The sequence below is a fragment of the Thunnus maccoyii genome, chromosome 5 (assembly GCF_910596095.1).
Source record: "Thunnus maccoyii chromosome 5, fThuMac1.1, whole genome shotgun sequence".
Classification (NCBI taxonomy): Eukaryota; Metazoa; Chordata; class Actinopteri; order Scombriformes; family Scombridae; genus Thunnus; species Thunnus maccoyii.
Window position 1 is genome coordinate 29,273,568 of NC_056537.1, and position 17,234 is coordinate 29,290,801.

Sequence of the window (17,234 nt, forward strand, 5' to 3'; positions counted from 1 at the left end):
CGCTGACTTGAGATAATTACATGATATGATGCGTGTGGTTTTGGAAGCCTGATGAAAAACGAACTCATTAATGCACAAACACACTCACACATGGACAGGAATGTCATAACACTCCTAATTTAAGCACAGCAGCTTAGGACAGACACGCTCCTGAATAAATCACAAGTCACATTGAAAAGAATATCAATATTTTATTAGTGCCAACTATGTAAGACAATAAAAACAGAGCCATCGTTAAGCATTTATAGGTCAACTGGAAAAAAAAACAGCACCAGAAAAACAGTTGTATCAAAATAGGTTTGTGCTACATGCAGGTGCACATGTGCATGAGCGCACATGCACACACACACTAATAATACTCAAAACATAATCAGTATTAAGACATTCTCTGTTCACCAGGTTTCATACTTAAATCTGGTTACTCGCCTGGCTTCTACGAAACAAGGTTAAGATCTCCTGATGAAGTAACTAGTGTGGTTTTGTACATAATGCAAACATTTAGTGCATTTTAGCCCTTCACTTGTTTCATCGTGTCCTCCTCCCCTCCTCAGTATTAGATGAGCTTCGACTCTCTGGCGTTCCTGAATGGGACGCTGGTCTGATGTCTGGATGACAACTCACTGAAAGAGAAAGACAGAAGAAGACAGATCAATGAAAAGCTTCCAGAGAGCACAGACTAGTGCTGGTGTCATACAGATCTGATCAGTTCTGGTTCTGATTCTGATTTGTATGGAACCCTGGTCACAGTTCATATTATCTGAATATGAAAATAAACCAAAATAAGGAAAAACAGCCTTTATTTTCAAGAGAATCTGGCAACCACAAACAGCTATTTGTCATGAATGACTCCTTGTGGTTAAAAGGTAAAATAAAACAACAACAAACAAGACAAAGTCCAGTCTGCAGGCATGCTAGTGGATCTGTAAGGCTGCAGTTTGGTGCAGCGATGCTTTGAGCTCAATGCTGAACATCAGCATGTTGATTGACATTCTGGGTGACGACCTCATGAAGCTGGTTAAGATATTGCCAGTAGTGTGCAAAGTGTCATCAAGGCAAGCAGTGGCTACTTTGAGGAATCTAGAATATGAAATGTATTTCGGCTTGTTTAACACTTTTTTATTACATTGTTATTTCCAGTATCATTCTACAATGTAGAAAGTGGTAAAAATAAAGAAAAAACCTTGAATGAGTAGGTGTGTCCAAACTTTTGAAAGTGACTTTTTGACCAAAGTCATTATGTTTTGTCCTCTGTGGATTTTGATTGTTTGTAAAAAGTTTTGTGCCGAGTCAGTCAATATTTGTTGAGGTATTTCAGCCTGGACCTCCATCCCTAGAGCCACAACACTAGCATCACTAAAAGAATAAATATTCCCCATATCGTAAAGCACAAGATGAATGTTCATAGTTTTACACTCATTTTTAATTGAGTTGGACACACTTGCATCAGCTAATTGTAGAACACATCAAAAAATATTTATACAATGCTGCTGGAGTGCTTCATCATATTAGTGTTTCTGCACTGCATTCAATTATTTTAGCAGGATATTTATCCTGATTCTCTTTTACAAAGCTTAACCACACTGTTGAGTGACTGATTCAGTTAACCACATTGTAAAAACTATACATGTGCATAGATGTGTGCGTTAGAAGCTCCATACAGCTGTAGCAGATTATCAGAGCTGCTTTGACTTTGTTGGATTTTTGTATTTGGTGAATTAAGGCATGTTAAGAGAAGTAATTTCCCTTTTTGTAATTTCCTTTCCCTGGTTTTCAGTTAAAACCACATAACAAAATAGCAGTAAATTTTCCTTTGGTTCATTTTGGTATTTGTAATGGTTTCCTGTATTTGTTTTAGATAATATTCTCATCCTAACCACACCACACTTCCTCCAAAACTTGCCAGAGATTCACATTCTCACGAGCTCAAATGACATTTTGCTAATCTGTCAAAACCAACCGACGTAGTAAAAACGATCTCCTGTCCCAGTAAACCACAAACATTTGTGAACACACCCTAAAGCTATCCAACCAATTCTATATGTAGGAAAACTGCAATGTGGATTCATACTGGGTCAAAACGAATGAAACCTCCTGTCCTTCCCTCCTTGTTTCTGGCTAGAATTTGAAATTTTTCACATAAAAACACTCTGATGCCTCTTAGACAACAGCCACAATTCCTTCTTTGGCTGATGTGGGACAAATGCCAGATTTTTATCTAAAAATTCATTAAACAAGTGTGTGGGTGTGTGTGCTCACAGATCCCTGATTATGACCAAGGGAGTCCTGTCACCATGGAGCAAAAACTCTCCATAACATCACACATGTATGACTCCATCTTTACTGTCAGAACTGTTTTACTCTGCTCTGTCAACCACTTATAGCCCGGCACTGCCTTTACTCCACATGACATAAACACCACCTCTGTTCTTTGGATTAAAATGTCTGACTTAGACTATAATGTGATGCGAGGGAGCACATGTGCCTGAAAGAGAGATAGGAGTGTGTCTATGGGGGTATGGTTCTTCCTGAGTGTGTTTGATTGAGTCAGTCTGTCTGTTTGTGAGCAGAGATTACCCTGAGCAGGTTAGCTACGGTGGCTTTAGCTGCATGTGGCTGGAGACAGACCCAACCTGATGGTAAACAGCCATTCACAGCAGCCAGCCCTCAGTCTGGCCTTTCTACAAAATACGTCTATAGAGGTAATTCAATGGAAGAATTGACACTATGGTAATGGTGCTCCTTGACACCGGCCCCACACTATACAAGCATATGGCCAATGTATGCTGTGTGCCACTAAGCAGCACAAGCCCATGGAGAAGCCAGTGAGGTGGGCCTCACGCTTTTCAGTCCAGAGCCTTTAAATGAACTCCAATAATCACATTTATCCCAAACCAAAGTCCATGAGAAAGCTACGGGGCAATGAACATTATGGGTAACCTCCAAGGAAGCAGAACAACACAAAAAATGTCAGCATATGGCTCCAACAAAAAACAAGCAGTTGGAGAATAATACACCCCCTGCCACCCACACACAAACGCTACTAAACAAGAGCAAATAAAAGACACCTTTGTCACCACCACATAGAAGTATTCGTGCACAATCACTGGATCTGGACCTGCATGGGTAATGACCTGTGAACATGTGCGCACATACTGGTGCATGATGCAGGAACAGTTTCCTCCAGTGGAAACCTACATGTGTAAAAGCAACATCCCTCCCTCCCCACAACCATCTACCATCTATCTCTATTCAGTCCTTTCATTCCTGCTGTCACACTCGCCTTACCCCCTACAAATACATGAAAAGGGCACTTAACTGAAAAACAATACTGGTTGTAATCTGATGGTGTTGTATGTAGTGGTTCAATTCACTCAGCTGAACATGGGTTAAAGAAGAGAAGCGCTTGCAGGGATTGTTTTAGAAAAAGTTTTCATTTTACATTTTTTGTCAAACAGGATTGTTTTTTTTAGGATGAGAGGTGTCAGGGAATAGAATGAAGCTAGAGATGGTTCTCCTTAGCTTAGCTTGTGAAAGAGAAATTAGTAACTTATGGCTTTATTCAAATTATACGCACTTCCTTTGTTGTCTATTCCCCCATCCATTATACACTAAAGGTAAATGAACATAACAGTTCAGCTTCAGCGGAAGTTGTTGCGCTGCTTTATTTCAACTGCATGTCTGCAAATACAGCATGGAACAGTTAACAAGAAGAACTCTTGTGGAAGTCTGATCCTCTTGTTTACAGGACAGCATTCATACTAATTATAGCTTGAAGATATCGTCCACAGATTAGTTTTTGGGCTGTGACAGAGCTTGATAACGAACATGAACCAAAGATACGGTTCGACTTCAGGCCTACTGAGGTCAGAGCCACAGTTCTTATCTGCTATGCATCTGTCAAAAACATCCCCAAACTTCAGACCTTTGGGGGGAAAAACACACCGAAGACGATATCATTCATGTCTATTTCAGCTCTGGAAGCAAAATGAACACAATGAGCTCTTTTGACATGTTGAGGCCTGACAGACTTGTTGTACGACCCCAACAAGCCCCAAATTTGTCACTGATGTAGAGATCATTAGAGTTTACTACCCTGTCATACACAATTGCAGTTAGTATAGTTTCCATTCATAAGGAGCCACAATGGAACTGTTAAAACATTTAGACTGGGTGTCAAGTTGGGACCACACTACAGTGGGGTAGGAACAATTTAAACTAAAGGTGGCTGAGTGGCATAGTCAGGTGAACACAGTTCTGTCACACACATGCACACTAAAGTCTATTGTGTGTCTGGTACAGTAATGGGGAAGTTTTGGCCAGGTAACATCAGTCAGGTGAACTGAGCTCAGGTTGCTTCAGTTTCTTAGAGACTGTGTGAGAGTGTGCACACACACACAGTAAAAATATAAAAGTAAAAACAACAAAAATGATGTGTAGCATGTACATTATATACAAATACATGTATATTTGCACAGTATATGTATACACACATAAATGGGTGTAGGCAGAACTTACACACATACACAAACAAGCTTGGACAAAGTGATTATTACCTCTCTGCTCCAGCAGACACACATCATTCATTATTCAAATTCAATTACACTGTAAGGAGAAGAAGGAAACTGGAGAGACACACAGGCAGCCATGATGTGCTGCACCAGTAAAACCATTTCCTTTGCAGTGACTCAGCAAGTCACACCAACTGGGCTGAGTTGCTCAGCTCTTTCTGCTTTAACTTACTTCTTAGCACAGAGATGCATCAGTGAAACCTGACACCTCAGAGGATCAATGTGTAGCTGCAGTATGGCACTATCCACTGTAAGCCTGGCCAGGCCACACTGGTAGGGCTGCAACTAACCATTATTTTCATCATTGATTAATGAGCTGACCTTTTAATTTGATTAATTGATTAATTGTTCAGTCTGAAGTCTACAGTTATGCTAAGAGCTCTGTGAGGCTGCACTTTGGCACAGTGATACTAAAGTTGGCATGCTTACATAGTGTAATAATAATGTTTTACCCTGTTCACTATTGAAGTTAAGTGTGTTGGCATACTAACGTTTGCTGATTAGCACTGAACACCAAGTACAGTTGAGGCTGATGTAAATGTTTTGCAGGTATTTGGTCATAAACCAAAGTTTTGGACAAATTAGTTTTTTTTTGATGCTAGATAAAAAGGTAAAGGATCATCAAAGTTTTTACAATTGATCCTGAGGAGAGAATGGATGTCTGTATTAAACGTCATCACAATCAGTCCAAAGGTTGTCAATGGTTAACCCAACACAACAAATGTCAAACTCATGGCGGTGCAAGAGGATCACCAAAGTTATTAGAGTTTGTCCACAGGGAATCATGAATGTTTGTATTAAATTTGGAGCCAATCCATAAAGTATTTAGATATTTCAGTCTAGACCAAAGATGGACTGACGCCTCACATTTGTCATGACTGGAACCATACATTGGACATTTTTTGCTTAATAAATGGCTTGAGCGATGAATAAATTATCAAAAGTGTTAATTTTCTGTCAGTCAGCTATTTGATTAATCGACTAATCAGAACAACTTATTGATTTATAGGTGATTTATAGGAGTCAAGACATTTTTTTTCCCTAGAGGTCTAGTGTATGTATGGTCTAAAGACTCTGGTTAGCAATATTATCTAGATGCTTGAATTCAAAAGCACAAAACATAAGAATGTTTTTTACCTATGAAATCATCTTTCAGAGATCTTATTTTTTAGATCATGTAACACTCTATACGCAGATGACTACATCAATTCTGAAGATGAAATTAGAAGCTAACTTTACCTCTACTGCTGTCAGACAAGTGTCACAACAAATGACTGAAGAGAAAACAAATCAAGGTGAGGGCTGAACTCAAAACATCCTCTGTGGGGGGTGGGGGTGGGGGGCTGGAAAGGTAAACTATTGGGTTGGGGAAGAGAGGGAGAGCTGTACGGGGGAGGTTAACATACAGTATATCTAACTCTTCTTTGATGGTACAATAAATAACAAAGAGAACTCACTGAGGATGTGTGTTTTTGATGTTCTGTCAAATTCTTCCTACCTGCCTTGTGGTCATCTTATTTAACCTGGATATGTTCATTTGACAACTCAGTGACGAGCTCTGCCTTTCACAACTCGAGACAAAAGACTCAGTCATTCACCACCAACTTTTACAGCCCCTGTCCCTCATCCTGTCCTCAGCAGGTGTTCACAGTAAGACACAGGAGATACCAGATAGAATCTAACATACGGGTTATAGGAAGTACTGGCAAGTTACTAAAGACCTCTGACATGACAGTCCATTTACAGCAAGTGAAATGTAGAACAGGGTAGACGAACAGTGATTGTGTATCTGTAACTGCTTCCGCTGTTCCCTTGACAAGATGTATCTATGATGGTAGTTTTATTTCACTTTTATTTCCTGGCCTATAGAGGGAACCTTACTGACAATATTGGCAGTAAGATACAGACATCACTAGAAAGTTTACTTTTGCAATTCCCACTGCTGCAACACTCAGAGCCACCAGAAATAGTCTTTTCCCACTTCCTCTCCTGCATGAGCTCTAGCAGTCTGAGGGGAATTCTTGTATTGTTAAATTTGTCCTTGTCACATACAAATCTCATATCTATTCAGTGGATTTTTAAGTGATAATGTTTTGAGTCCGCAGCTGCTGCTCTTTTGTCTTATTCTATTCCATCCAACCAACCTTGATGTTAGTACTGCCACAAACACAAAACATCATTTCAGAAACGAGACTACATGTCTACAGCAATGCTAGCAGCTCTGTGAGGCTGTGAGGCACATCGGTGCTTTGAGATAAATGCTATTGTCACCATGCCAACATGCTCATAGTGACATTTACTAATTAGCACTAAACATGAAGTACAGCTAACACAAGATAAAGGAAAAGTTTGACTTTGTGGTGGCACTAGAGGAAAGGTAAGGGGATCACCAAAGTCACTGCGATTCAATCTCTGGGGACCATGATTGTACAGAATTTCATGGCAATCCATCCAATCGTTGAGATACTTCAGTCTACACCAAAGTGGTGGACCAACCAACGGACTAACATTTCCATCCCCTGAGCCACACTGCTAGTCTGGCTAAAAATAGTCTAAACTCAAGATTCACTTAGTAGCTTTTTGCAGAGCATTGGACCATATCCCTGACCATCTTTAACAAATGGAAGTTTCGCACCTACTGTAGGTTGTGTAATGACACCTGAGCAAGTCTGTAAGTGAACCTTTTTTAAATATCGTCATTACAGATACTGTACCTGTTCCCAAGGTCAAGAACTAATCTCTATGCACAAAACATCCCCATTCCTTGTGCATCAGAGGACTTAGAACCTGCATTGTCCTTTTATCCTCGCTTTGCTCACTTTTATACTTTTACCCTTGCAGGCCTTTTCTCTGACAGTCATTAACTTTGACCTTTTCCATTCACTGCAATGACTAGCAGTCAAATCAAACAACCTTTCATTAAGATTGTAGATAAGCAACAACTTAAGACATGTTTCTTGCTGAAATCCCAACACCTATACCTCTTCTATTTTTCTATGAGGAATGACAGTTCCCTTTGTTACACTGCACGAAAAACAATGAGTGTACCCTCACAGCATAATTTATTTTCAATCTACTCTATTTATCACTTCCCTTCACTGCAGGCATGGGGAGGGAGGCCTTTCCATTCAGCTCTTAGAAAAACATCAAGGTGTGGTCCATTCATGGTCCATTCACTTTTACATTTATACCTGTTAGCTTTTGTTCTCCCTCCTAGATAAACAGCAAGGCGTTGGCCAGAGCTGCCAGTCACTTTTGCTGTACCCCTGCCTTGAGGCTGACCCCTCTCAATGTAAAACTTAACCCATGAAACTGTGTTTCTACATGTAAAGGTTTTACTATAATTATGTGATAAGCATGATAAAGGTTTACCCAAAGTGGTCAGACTTAAATTAAAGTAGAGATTCTCAGGTTTAAACTGTAATAAAGGGCTTACAACATTGCAATAGGGCATATAATGACTATATACAGTAATGATGACTTATTTGTAGAGCTACAGTATAAAGAGGTTACCTAGGTTTTGGACAGATAAATCAAAACATAAAATGAAACACTGGAAACAGAAATTTCATGATATTTAGACTTCAAACAGTAGCTGATGTGTACGTGGAAATCAAAGGGGAAATTAAGTTCAGCCAGGGTTTAAACTATTAACTCACCTCCGCTCTTTCAAACCTTTAAAGCTTAGGGCGGACACTTCCTTCAAAGTAAAGTGTGTGTTTCTGTGAGGCTTGAGGCTGACTCAAACAATCAAAAAAACACGACCATGTGGGATATCGGTGTGAACCTTGTTTTTTTTCACTCACGTGTGACCTGAAGAATGTTATCATTCACATGGGTAAATCCTGCTGCAGTGCCCGTCAGCTTAAACACACACACACACACCAAACAACAGCCGGGCATCGCTGGGAAATCTGGAGTGATGTCATGAATGATTAAGATAAGAGTGGTGTAGTGTGTCAAGGGAACAGTGCTAAACATCAAGTGGCGGCCACACACATCCAGATCTACAGTAGTTTTTCACTGGGAATGGGAGCAGGGATCAATATTCAGGGAAATCTGTACCGCCAATTTCCCACCTCAAGACCTTGTAACATTTCAGGGAAAATGCTGGTACAGCTGTGTTGTGAATGAAAGCAGTAACACTGCAGGGACAAGCATGTAAAGAGTTAGGTCTGTCTGATGAAAGATGTTTTCACATGTAGCGAGCTAACCAATCACAAGACTCCGCTGATGACGTATTTGAATCCGCGACTTGTTTACAGTTGCCTTGCCGATGCTTTCACAGGTAATTTCATAATTAACAAGCAATATAAGTTCTTTTGTTTGCAAACAATATTGGCAGAGGGCAAAAATAGCCCCTCGCCCGCCATGTTACTGAAAATACCAAGAGATGCCTTCCGCTGCGTACACGTACATCCGGCGTTTGCTTTTATCAGTCTACAAACTGTTCCACCTCAGCCAAGCATAAAAAACTCTTTCCAGTTTTCTGCAGTTCCACAAGTTTTTTATGTGCAATTTGAAAATGCAAACAAAAACAGGTGGAAGGATTGCTGGATAACTCATAAATGATCTTGTAATACTAAACCTCAATGCCAAATGAGAAGTCTGGAAAGATTTTTAAATGAACACTGAAAAAGTGTAAAAAAAAGAAAAAGAAAATGGAAAAACAGGTCAGTGATGATATAGGCTGCTATAAATGAAACCAGTTACATTTCACAACAGCTGAGCATGACATAATTAGTGCTTACTGGTTTATTGTCACAGAGACAACAAGCAAGTTCAGACCAGACTTTTTTTTGAGAAGGTGAAGAAGTTGCAACCGTCATATTATGTAACAGGTATTGAAGAACAGGATGTACAAATAATCACAGTACATGAATATAATTAAATTGCTATTGAAATAGAAAGAAGTACACATTCTCTTCCTGAAAACACAAACACATACTACGGCCAATAAAGAAAAAGTAGTTAATTAAAAAGTTAAAGCAGTAGTTATTCTCTGTGGACAAAGTCAACCTTTCCACTCAGAGCACATCAACATCCCACATCATCTGATGAGTATATCCAAAAGGCCTTCATCAGTCAGCTCTAATCTAATATAATCTTAAATCTAATCTCAGATTCTACTGTGTCAAACATGAATTTTAGTCGTTAGATTTTCTTTAAAAAAAAAAAACCAAACAAACAAAACAGCCTGATGTGGTGAGAAATGAGAAATTGTTCTATGTTATTTTTCCAGCATTATAGACAAACAGCAGATTTAAAACACCAAATATCATTAGCATCTGTTCAAATAAAATTGATTTCGAATTCTGAGAGAACACAGACAGAAAGCTCAAACTGGAGTTTAGTGGCAGAAGTGGATGAGTTTGTCTAGTCTGGCAGCTGCTCTGTTACTGTGCACTTGACTGTTGGGTAATTTGGGTTTCTGTGACTTTTGTGTAAACTTTAAAGGAAACTTTGTAACTCTTCATAGTAATATGTGCACTGGGACACAGTTCATTTTAGATATAAAGTGAGTTATTTTCAAAGCTTTGAAGTTTAGGGAATATATTGGATATTACAAAATTAAGTGTTTTTTTTCTCCATCTATCATTGTTTGTATCGCATATGTGAGACATACTGTTTTCATCATTCATATGCAGTGAGAAATGGACTTAGATTAAAGGTAATTGCAAGACAAAATACTGATGATTATTGTTTTTATTACTTTAATGTTCAACTACATTAACACAGTGATGGCAGCAAATGTATCTCACTGACTGATTTGTTTGTGGTAGTCAGGAGAATGAAGGCGTCACTTGGCTGGTCAAGGTACCAAACACTGCAGTAAAGCATCCACTGTCCCTTTGTTTCTTTAAATGGGATCAACCGTGTGTGTGTGTGTGTGTGTGTGTGTGTGTGTGTGTGTGTGTGTGTGTGTGTTTGATCACTCATCCGTCCTGTATCCTCACTACCCTGTTACATAACACCACTACACCTGCATTTGAACAATTCCCACAACAATGGCTGAGGTAAGGTGAGTGTGTGTGTATCTAGTACATCAATGCGTGTGCTTCTGTTTGCCTGATTGCTTTCCAAATTTCTATGCATATTGACATGCCTATGATTATTTTGCACAGTGTTCCATCACATGAAGCATGCACAACTGAAAGGCACATCAACACACACATCAATGACCAGGTTACAAAAACACATTATAACATATCATATCATATGATGGATGTGCACACATATGTACACACACACACTTCCCCGGGGACAGGAGATTAGAGGTGAGTACAGGACAGGAGAGTGGCTCCCACACTGCTGAACATACAGCCAACAACACCAGCGGATCAGATGACAAGCTTCAGCCGACACGCACACACGCGCACGCATGCACGCACACACACACGCACGCACACACGCACGCACAGGCTCATGCAGTATGCACAGACTTGAATCCCTTTTTCGTCTATTTCTACCTCCCTCTCACACACACATCCCAAATGGTAACACACTGGACAAACTTCTTGTCTTTTGTCCTCCAAGCCTGCAGAACAACACTGTAATGGAGCTTGTCTTACACACACACACACAAGGTTTGTACCAAAACAATAACAAAGTCTGGATTTTGAGCCAGCATTTCCAAAAGCAGAAATCTCAGTTAGAAGCTATTAAATAAATGAATAAAGCTGTCTTATCGTCATGGCACACAAAAGAGATTGAAAAGAAATCCTTTGACATACTCTGAAGTCAGTGACTCAGGTCATGGTTAGATTTAATTAAGGAACCTTACACTCACGTTTTTTGTGAAGAGACGTATGGCACAGAGAGATGGTGTGTGTTTGTGTTTCTGTATGTCAGTGTCCGCACAAGAAAAGAAGTTCAAGTACAAATACTTGCAATGCAAAAATGCAACATAGAATATATGCAGCATGGACCGCTGCATGCATTTATAGGATATTTTTTATATAATGAAAATGCAAATGTGTGTTCAAGAGTGTGTGTGTCTTTATATAGATGATGTCTAGCAGAATACTGGTTGAGCTAGTTACTTGGCAGCTTGTCAGTCACAATTAGCACAGTGATTCTCACCTGGAAAACATGTTTTCCTGCCTGCTAAGCAGTCAACATGCACCTCTCTCTGTCTATGGCAGAGATAGAGGACTGACAGAAAGACAAAATTCCCACAAATATAACACCTATAATATTTTGTAAAGGCTCAGAAAATATTTATATATAAATAAAGGCTCATTAAAATATTTACTTTGGCATTCACATCTACAGTGTTGTGTAATCAAAATAGAATGGTTGAAAAGATTAATAGCATCTATCTTGAATCTGCGTGCTCTTTTTGTTTTCCTTTAAAAATGAGGAACTGTCCTTGACAGTTGCAAATACAAAACTGGATCTGTGGCAAAAATACTTCCATTATTTTCCAATATCTCTCTCTATCACCTCTTCTTTTGCTCTCTGCGCTTTGAATGAATTTGGAAAAAAAAAAAAAAAAAAAAAAAAAAAAAAAATCAGTCCCCTGATCTGACCTTCTGCATGAAGGAACAGAAAGTGGAAAAGTAATTTTAGGCTGGGTGTGCCGGGGCCTCCGGCAGACAGATACAGTGAGGTAGTGAAGATGGGACAGCTTAGCTCATCTTCCTGTGCATGTCAGTTGTATTTCCTTGTTTCCCACACACACACAATGAACAACTGCAAACCACTTATTCAGTCACAAACTACTAATTAATATAAATTATCCCCTATAAGCAACAGTGACGTATACATATGCACACGCATGCAGGACACAAAGCAGTTCTATACAATAGTGGAGATGTACCTCACTCCCATGAGATTCTTGGGAGGAACATGTTGTACTGAAGGTGTGTAACCTACTAAACAGGAAACTACAGGTCTATTTCAGGGCTGGCGTGTCTCCACCCTGCCCTGCTGTGAAATGCGATGGAAAAAACAGCAGGATGGGTTATCTCTTTCTGTCTCTCAGTCACTCACACAAACTCATCTCATAAAACCATTAGAAAGACCATAAACACATCAGTGTGATTCATTCCCACTGGTGTTTACATTACATTACATGTTTACATTTTGAAATCAAATGTAATGCTTTTAAAAGGACCAGTGTGTAAGATCTAGAGACATCTAGTGGAACGGACTTGGCAGAAATAGAATATAATATTCATAAGTATGTTTTAATTAGTGTATAATGACCTGAAAATAAGAATTGTCCACCATTATATCTACATAGGGAGCAGTCTTCTTCTAAGGAGCCCGCCATGTTGCACTGCCAAAACTCTTAGAAAGCATTGTTATTTAAAATTTTAATTTTAATTACAATTTGCTTGGAATTGTTAATTTTGACAACATTGTGTAAAACAATAAGGCTGTTGTGGTCATTCTTGCCCTAACAGAGCAGGTTATAGTTAATTCTCCCCATTAGGACACTCACTCAGAAGCTCTGAAAATATAGTATATCAACCCTCATCCACAGTCCATTAAATCTGTAAAGACCAGCTGAAAGTCTCTCTGAAACCGCTGGCCAACTGTCTTACTTAGCTGAGCATCATCTATAATGTTTTGTGCACTTCTTTAATCCTGTTATGTCCGTGAGAGAAGGTGGCCTGTGGAGAACCAATTGAAACATTGCTGGAAAAAGAAAGAGCTGGACTGGACCGAACGAACTGGTCGTGAACGAAGACCAAAGCCTACGATGACACATTGATACATTTAATAAAATGGAAGTGTATGTCTGTTCTGTGAGACACTGAATGATGGACGTCAAAAATGCTTCTAAAAATGCCTTCTATGTGAATTGGCCGTTACATGCTAGTACATCCTAATATATCCTTATTCCTTTGACACACAGGTCCTAATCAACTTACTTGGTGCTTCATTGTTTCATAAAAGCAGAAAAAGGAAAAAGTTCCTGCAGCTCTTGGATTGATCAGTGGGCAGATATTTGATGTGGGCTGTTACTGTTGGTAAAATAAGCACGTTTCCTACAACTAGAGCCTCAAACCATATTCACTCACTCACAAATTGCTCGTTTGACAGTACGGAAACCTGCTATGCTATGTGATGTGGTTTACTTTGTTTACCATGTTCTTTGAGCTTGACCACAGCTTTCTTCTATATCCGTCATCTCTCAATAAAAGAGCTTATGAGGCATGTTTGATCTCGCTAAATAGCAGTAAGGTTCTTTCAACTCACTGCAGTACCTGCTGTGGCAATGTAGATTTTAGTTGAAGTTGTCAAACTATAAAACACCTCTCTTTTAGAAATGACAATAGATTTTATACATTGAAAAACAGATGGAAATGTGATTCGGTTTAACTTGTTTTTCTGCACTGCCAGAATAAATAAGCTATTTGAAGAATGTTTTCTCCTAGCAATCATAAACTTCCTTCCCCAAGTCAACTTTCATTGTTGAGATTGTTCAACTCAAATCCCTCCATTCATCAAGATGACAATAACACAGTTAGGTTAAGCCATCAGACAGTGTAAAGGTAAAAGCAAACACAGATGGGGTCAAATTACAGTCACTTAGATATGGGCTGACATACATCTGTTTGACGTGCTTTTATACTGAATGCATAAGAGTCCCTGATGGTTTTGATTGATTAATACTGTTGCATACAACATTTTAAGTTTTTAATAACTCTGCAGTCTTCACTCGATCAGAACATTAAGTGTACACATTAGGATGCAGCACAATTATTTCAGGTTAAGTGATGTATCAAGTCAAAAATCACCTAATGTGTTTGAAAATATAATGTAGGATGAATTAATTCAATGCCAGCGGGTGGAGATTTAAATGAAAATATCAAATTAGTGTTTGAATTAATTTGTTAATTTTATGCCCCTGGGCTGTGTCGGTGCAGTATTGAACACCCACTGCTGCCACCACTTCCGAGAAACCTCCTATTCTTGCAAAACTGTGATGTCAAATTACAGAGGGAAAAAATCAGCAGGTGTTCCTTCAGTATCAGTGAGATATGAGCAAGGTCATGAGGTGGGATGGGTACAGGTCACAGGTTTGATGAATGCCTGTCTGTGATAGAGTGGCTGCATGTGATATCACTCCCTGTTAAAATGCTGTAAGTGTAACTATTTGACAGTGTTGGATGAAGTTAATTTGTGGTTCTTACATGATGAGAGCGGTCCTGGCCGTGTCTTGCTGCGTGTGTTGCTCCCCGCCTTGAGGAGCACTGGATGTTGGAAGACTGGAGGATGGGACGGAGGAGGATGGAGGAAGGGTGGAAGAGCGGAGGGATGAGGGGAGGATAGAGGAGGGAGGGGGCGTCTGGTTCAGTGGTTTCTTGCAGTTTCGTAGAAGGCGGAGGGACTTGACTCTGATAGGTGGGATGAGGCAGTGGTTGCTACGACGACTGGCCACCTTCCCAACAGGTCCTGTGCCTGCCCTCTTGAAGGTTTGTTCTGATCTGGAAACAAAAAACATAAAGTTATAGAAGGTCCAAATGACTTTCCAAATGGTTGTAAAGTAATTCCTTAAATTAGCAATTAACAAAAGTTTGAACACAGCAATAAATCAACTTACATATTCATATTATCAATGGATACATTACAGTGTAAAGGGTTTTGTGACTACCCCAACAATATATGAATAAATTAATCATAAATATATTCATATATGTATGCATGAACAAGGTTGTACCCCTGTCAAGTTTACAGACTTCCAGATATATACTGTTAATTGTAAATGACGGAACATACAGACAGGTGACAAATGAAAGGAAAAACCGGTACAGGTCTGAATGTTTGGCCCCTACAGTGAGGGGATCTGGTGGCTCTGTTATGCTGTGGGGGGCATTTTGCTGGCATGGTTTGGGTCCACTTGTCCCCTCATGGTGCAGACACTCCGAATCTGTTGACAGATGTCAAGTCGAAGCGTCCCATTCATTTTCTATGGAGAACAGGAGATCCGGCCGCGTGGTGCATGATGGATACAGCACAGCAAGTTGACGGAAACCGCCGCATCTGAATTTGCATAGTCACGACTCAACTTAATGCAAATGAGGTCTGTCCCGCGCAACATGGTCGGCTCATGAAACTCAGATCAAACTGTCAAACTAGGCAGTGCTGATCAAATATGAATCAAGATTCTTTACTGCATTGCCTATTTCTCGCCTCAAAGGTTTTCAGAAACATACTTTAGTGTACTGTTTAGCTGTAAAATGAGATAATTTGTAATGCGGCTGCTATGTTGATAATGGCAGAGCAAAAACCGAGTACCAAGTACGTCACCCACCATGTCACTCAAGACCCTTCCCATGTTTCCAAGGGAAGGGTCACTGCAATTCAATACCTTCATCCAATGATGGAACATTTCTATCCTGATGGGAGTGGTCTCTTCCAGGATGACAATGCCCCAATTCACAAAGCGTGAGGGGTCACTGAATGGTTTAAGCATGAAAATGCTTAAATCATATGTTATGACCTTCACAGTCACCAGATCTCAACTCAACTCTACACCTATGGCAGATTTCGGACTGACGTGTTAGACAGCGCTCTCCACCACTATCATCAAAACACCAAATGAGTGAATATCTTTTGGAAGAATGGTGTTCATCCCTCCGGAAGAGTTCAGAGACTGTAGAATCATTGCCAAGGTGCATCGAAGCTGTTCTAGCAGCACATGGTGGCCAAACACCTTACTAAGACACTTTATGTTGGTTTTTCCTTTAATTTGTCACCCGCCTGTATACTGTATACACACACACTATTCATGACAAGTCTGAATTAAAAATACTTACTATGCTAAACTACAATACTTCAGATTCAATTAAGTCACAAAACATTTGCCTGTGCGTTACAAAATGTAACAAAAGTTCAAACTACTGTAAACTCCCATAAATTAAAAATCTGGCAGGCAGGCTAAGAAGCTTTTTACATATTCAACAACAAAGAGGAATCATTTAGGATTTAAATGAAAATGTCCAACAAGAGATAGTAAGAAAATACTGACATAAGGTTTGCCCCAGGACATTAACTTCCGCCTGGTGTCTGACCTGCAGTGGTGAGTTCTGCCCTCACGTCAACACATGAGTGTGACTGATTAGGTTGTTTATCTCTCTGCTTTTTCCAACTTGTACATTTTCTGTCTTTTTTCCCCTGAAATCGTAACTTGCTGCTCTGATTTATTATTTTGAAGTGAACTTATGATGTTGAGTTGAATCAGGCACATTCTGATGCATCTCCTCTCGTTATCGATGTAGTTACTAGATGACAGCTGCCGCCTCACCCGTTAAATATGTGGCTGTTGCTGTGTGATACACTGTAGTGCCACTGCTCAATTTATCTGAAGCTTCATAAGCCTAATATTATCTTTCATGAAAATGCAATAATTTCTTCTGATGTTGGCAGAGCCGTTCTTTATTTCCGATGAAGTGGGGTCTGCCCTGTAAAACACAGCGGGAAAACTCTGTGAAAGCTAGAAGGCTATTTGGTAAATGCAAAAGCATACAAGTAAATTTTGATGCAAATGTACACTTTTCTTGTGTGTAAATCTATTTTTATGTCAATGCAATTTCAAATGGTCACGTACTGCAGAAGGCTATGTTACTACACTTTATATGCAGTAAAGGACAGCTGGCCTGGGGTCAGGGTTGTGGGACTGGGGTCAAGAGATGTATAGAAAGGTGGGAA

The 17,234-nt window shown here is 39.6% G+C and overlaps 1 protein-coding gene across 1 annotated transcript in view; it reads right to left on the bottom strand.

Annotated features, from left to right (window-relative positions):
• Positions 1-203: 203 nt before the first annotated feature.
• The window catches only part of si:ch211-266k8.4 (rab GTPase-activating protein 1), a 61,619-nt gene continuing 44,588 nt past the window's right edge, over positions 204-17,234 (bottom strand). The window contains exons 14-15 of the mRNA XM_042411344.1: positions 14,717-15,010; positions 204-620 (exon numbers count right to left, since the gene is read on the bottom strand). Of these exons, the coding sequence (XP_042267278.1) occupies positions 554-620; positions 14,717-15,010 (361 nt within the window). The 3' untranslated portion in view covers positions 204-553. The remainder of the gene's footprint in view (positions 621-14,716; positions 15,011-17,234) is intronic.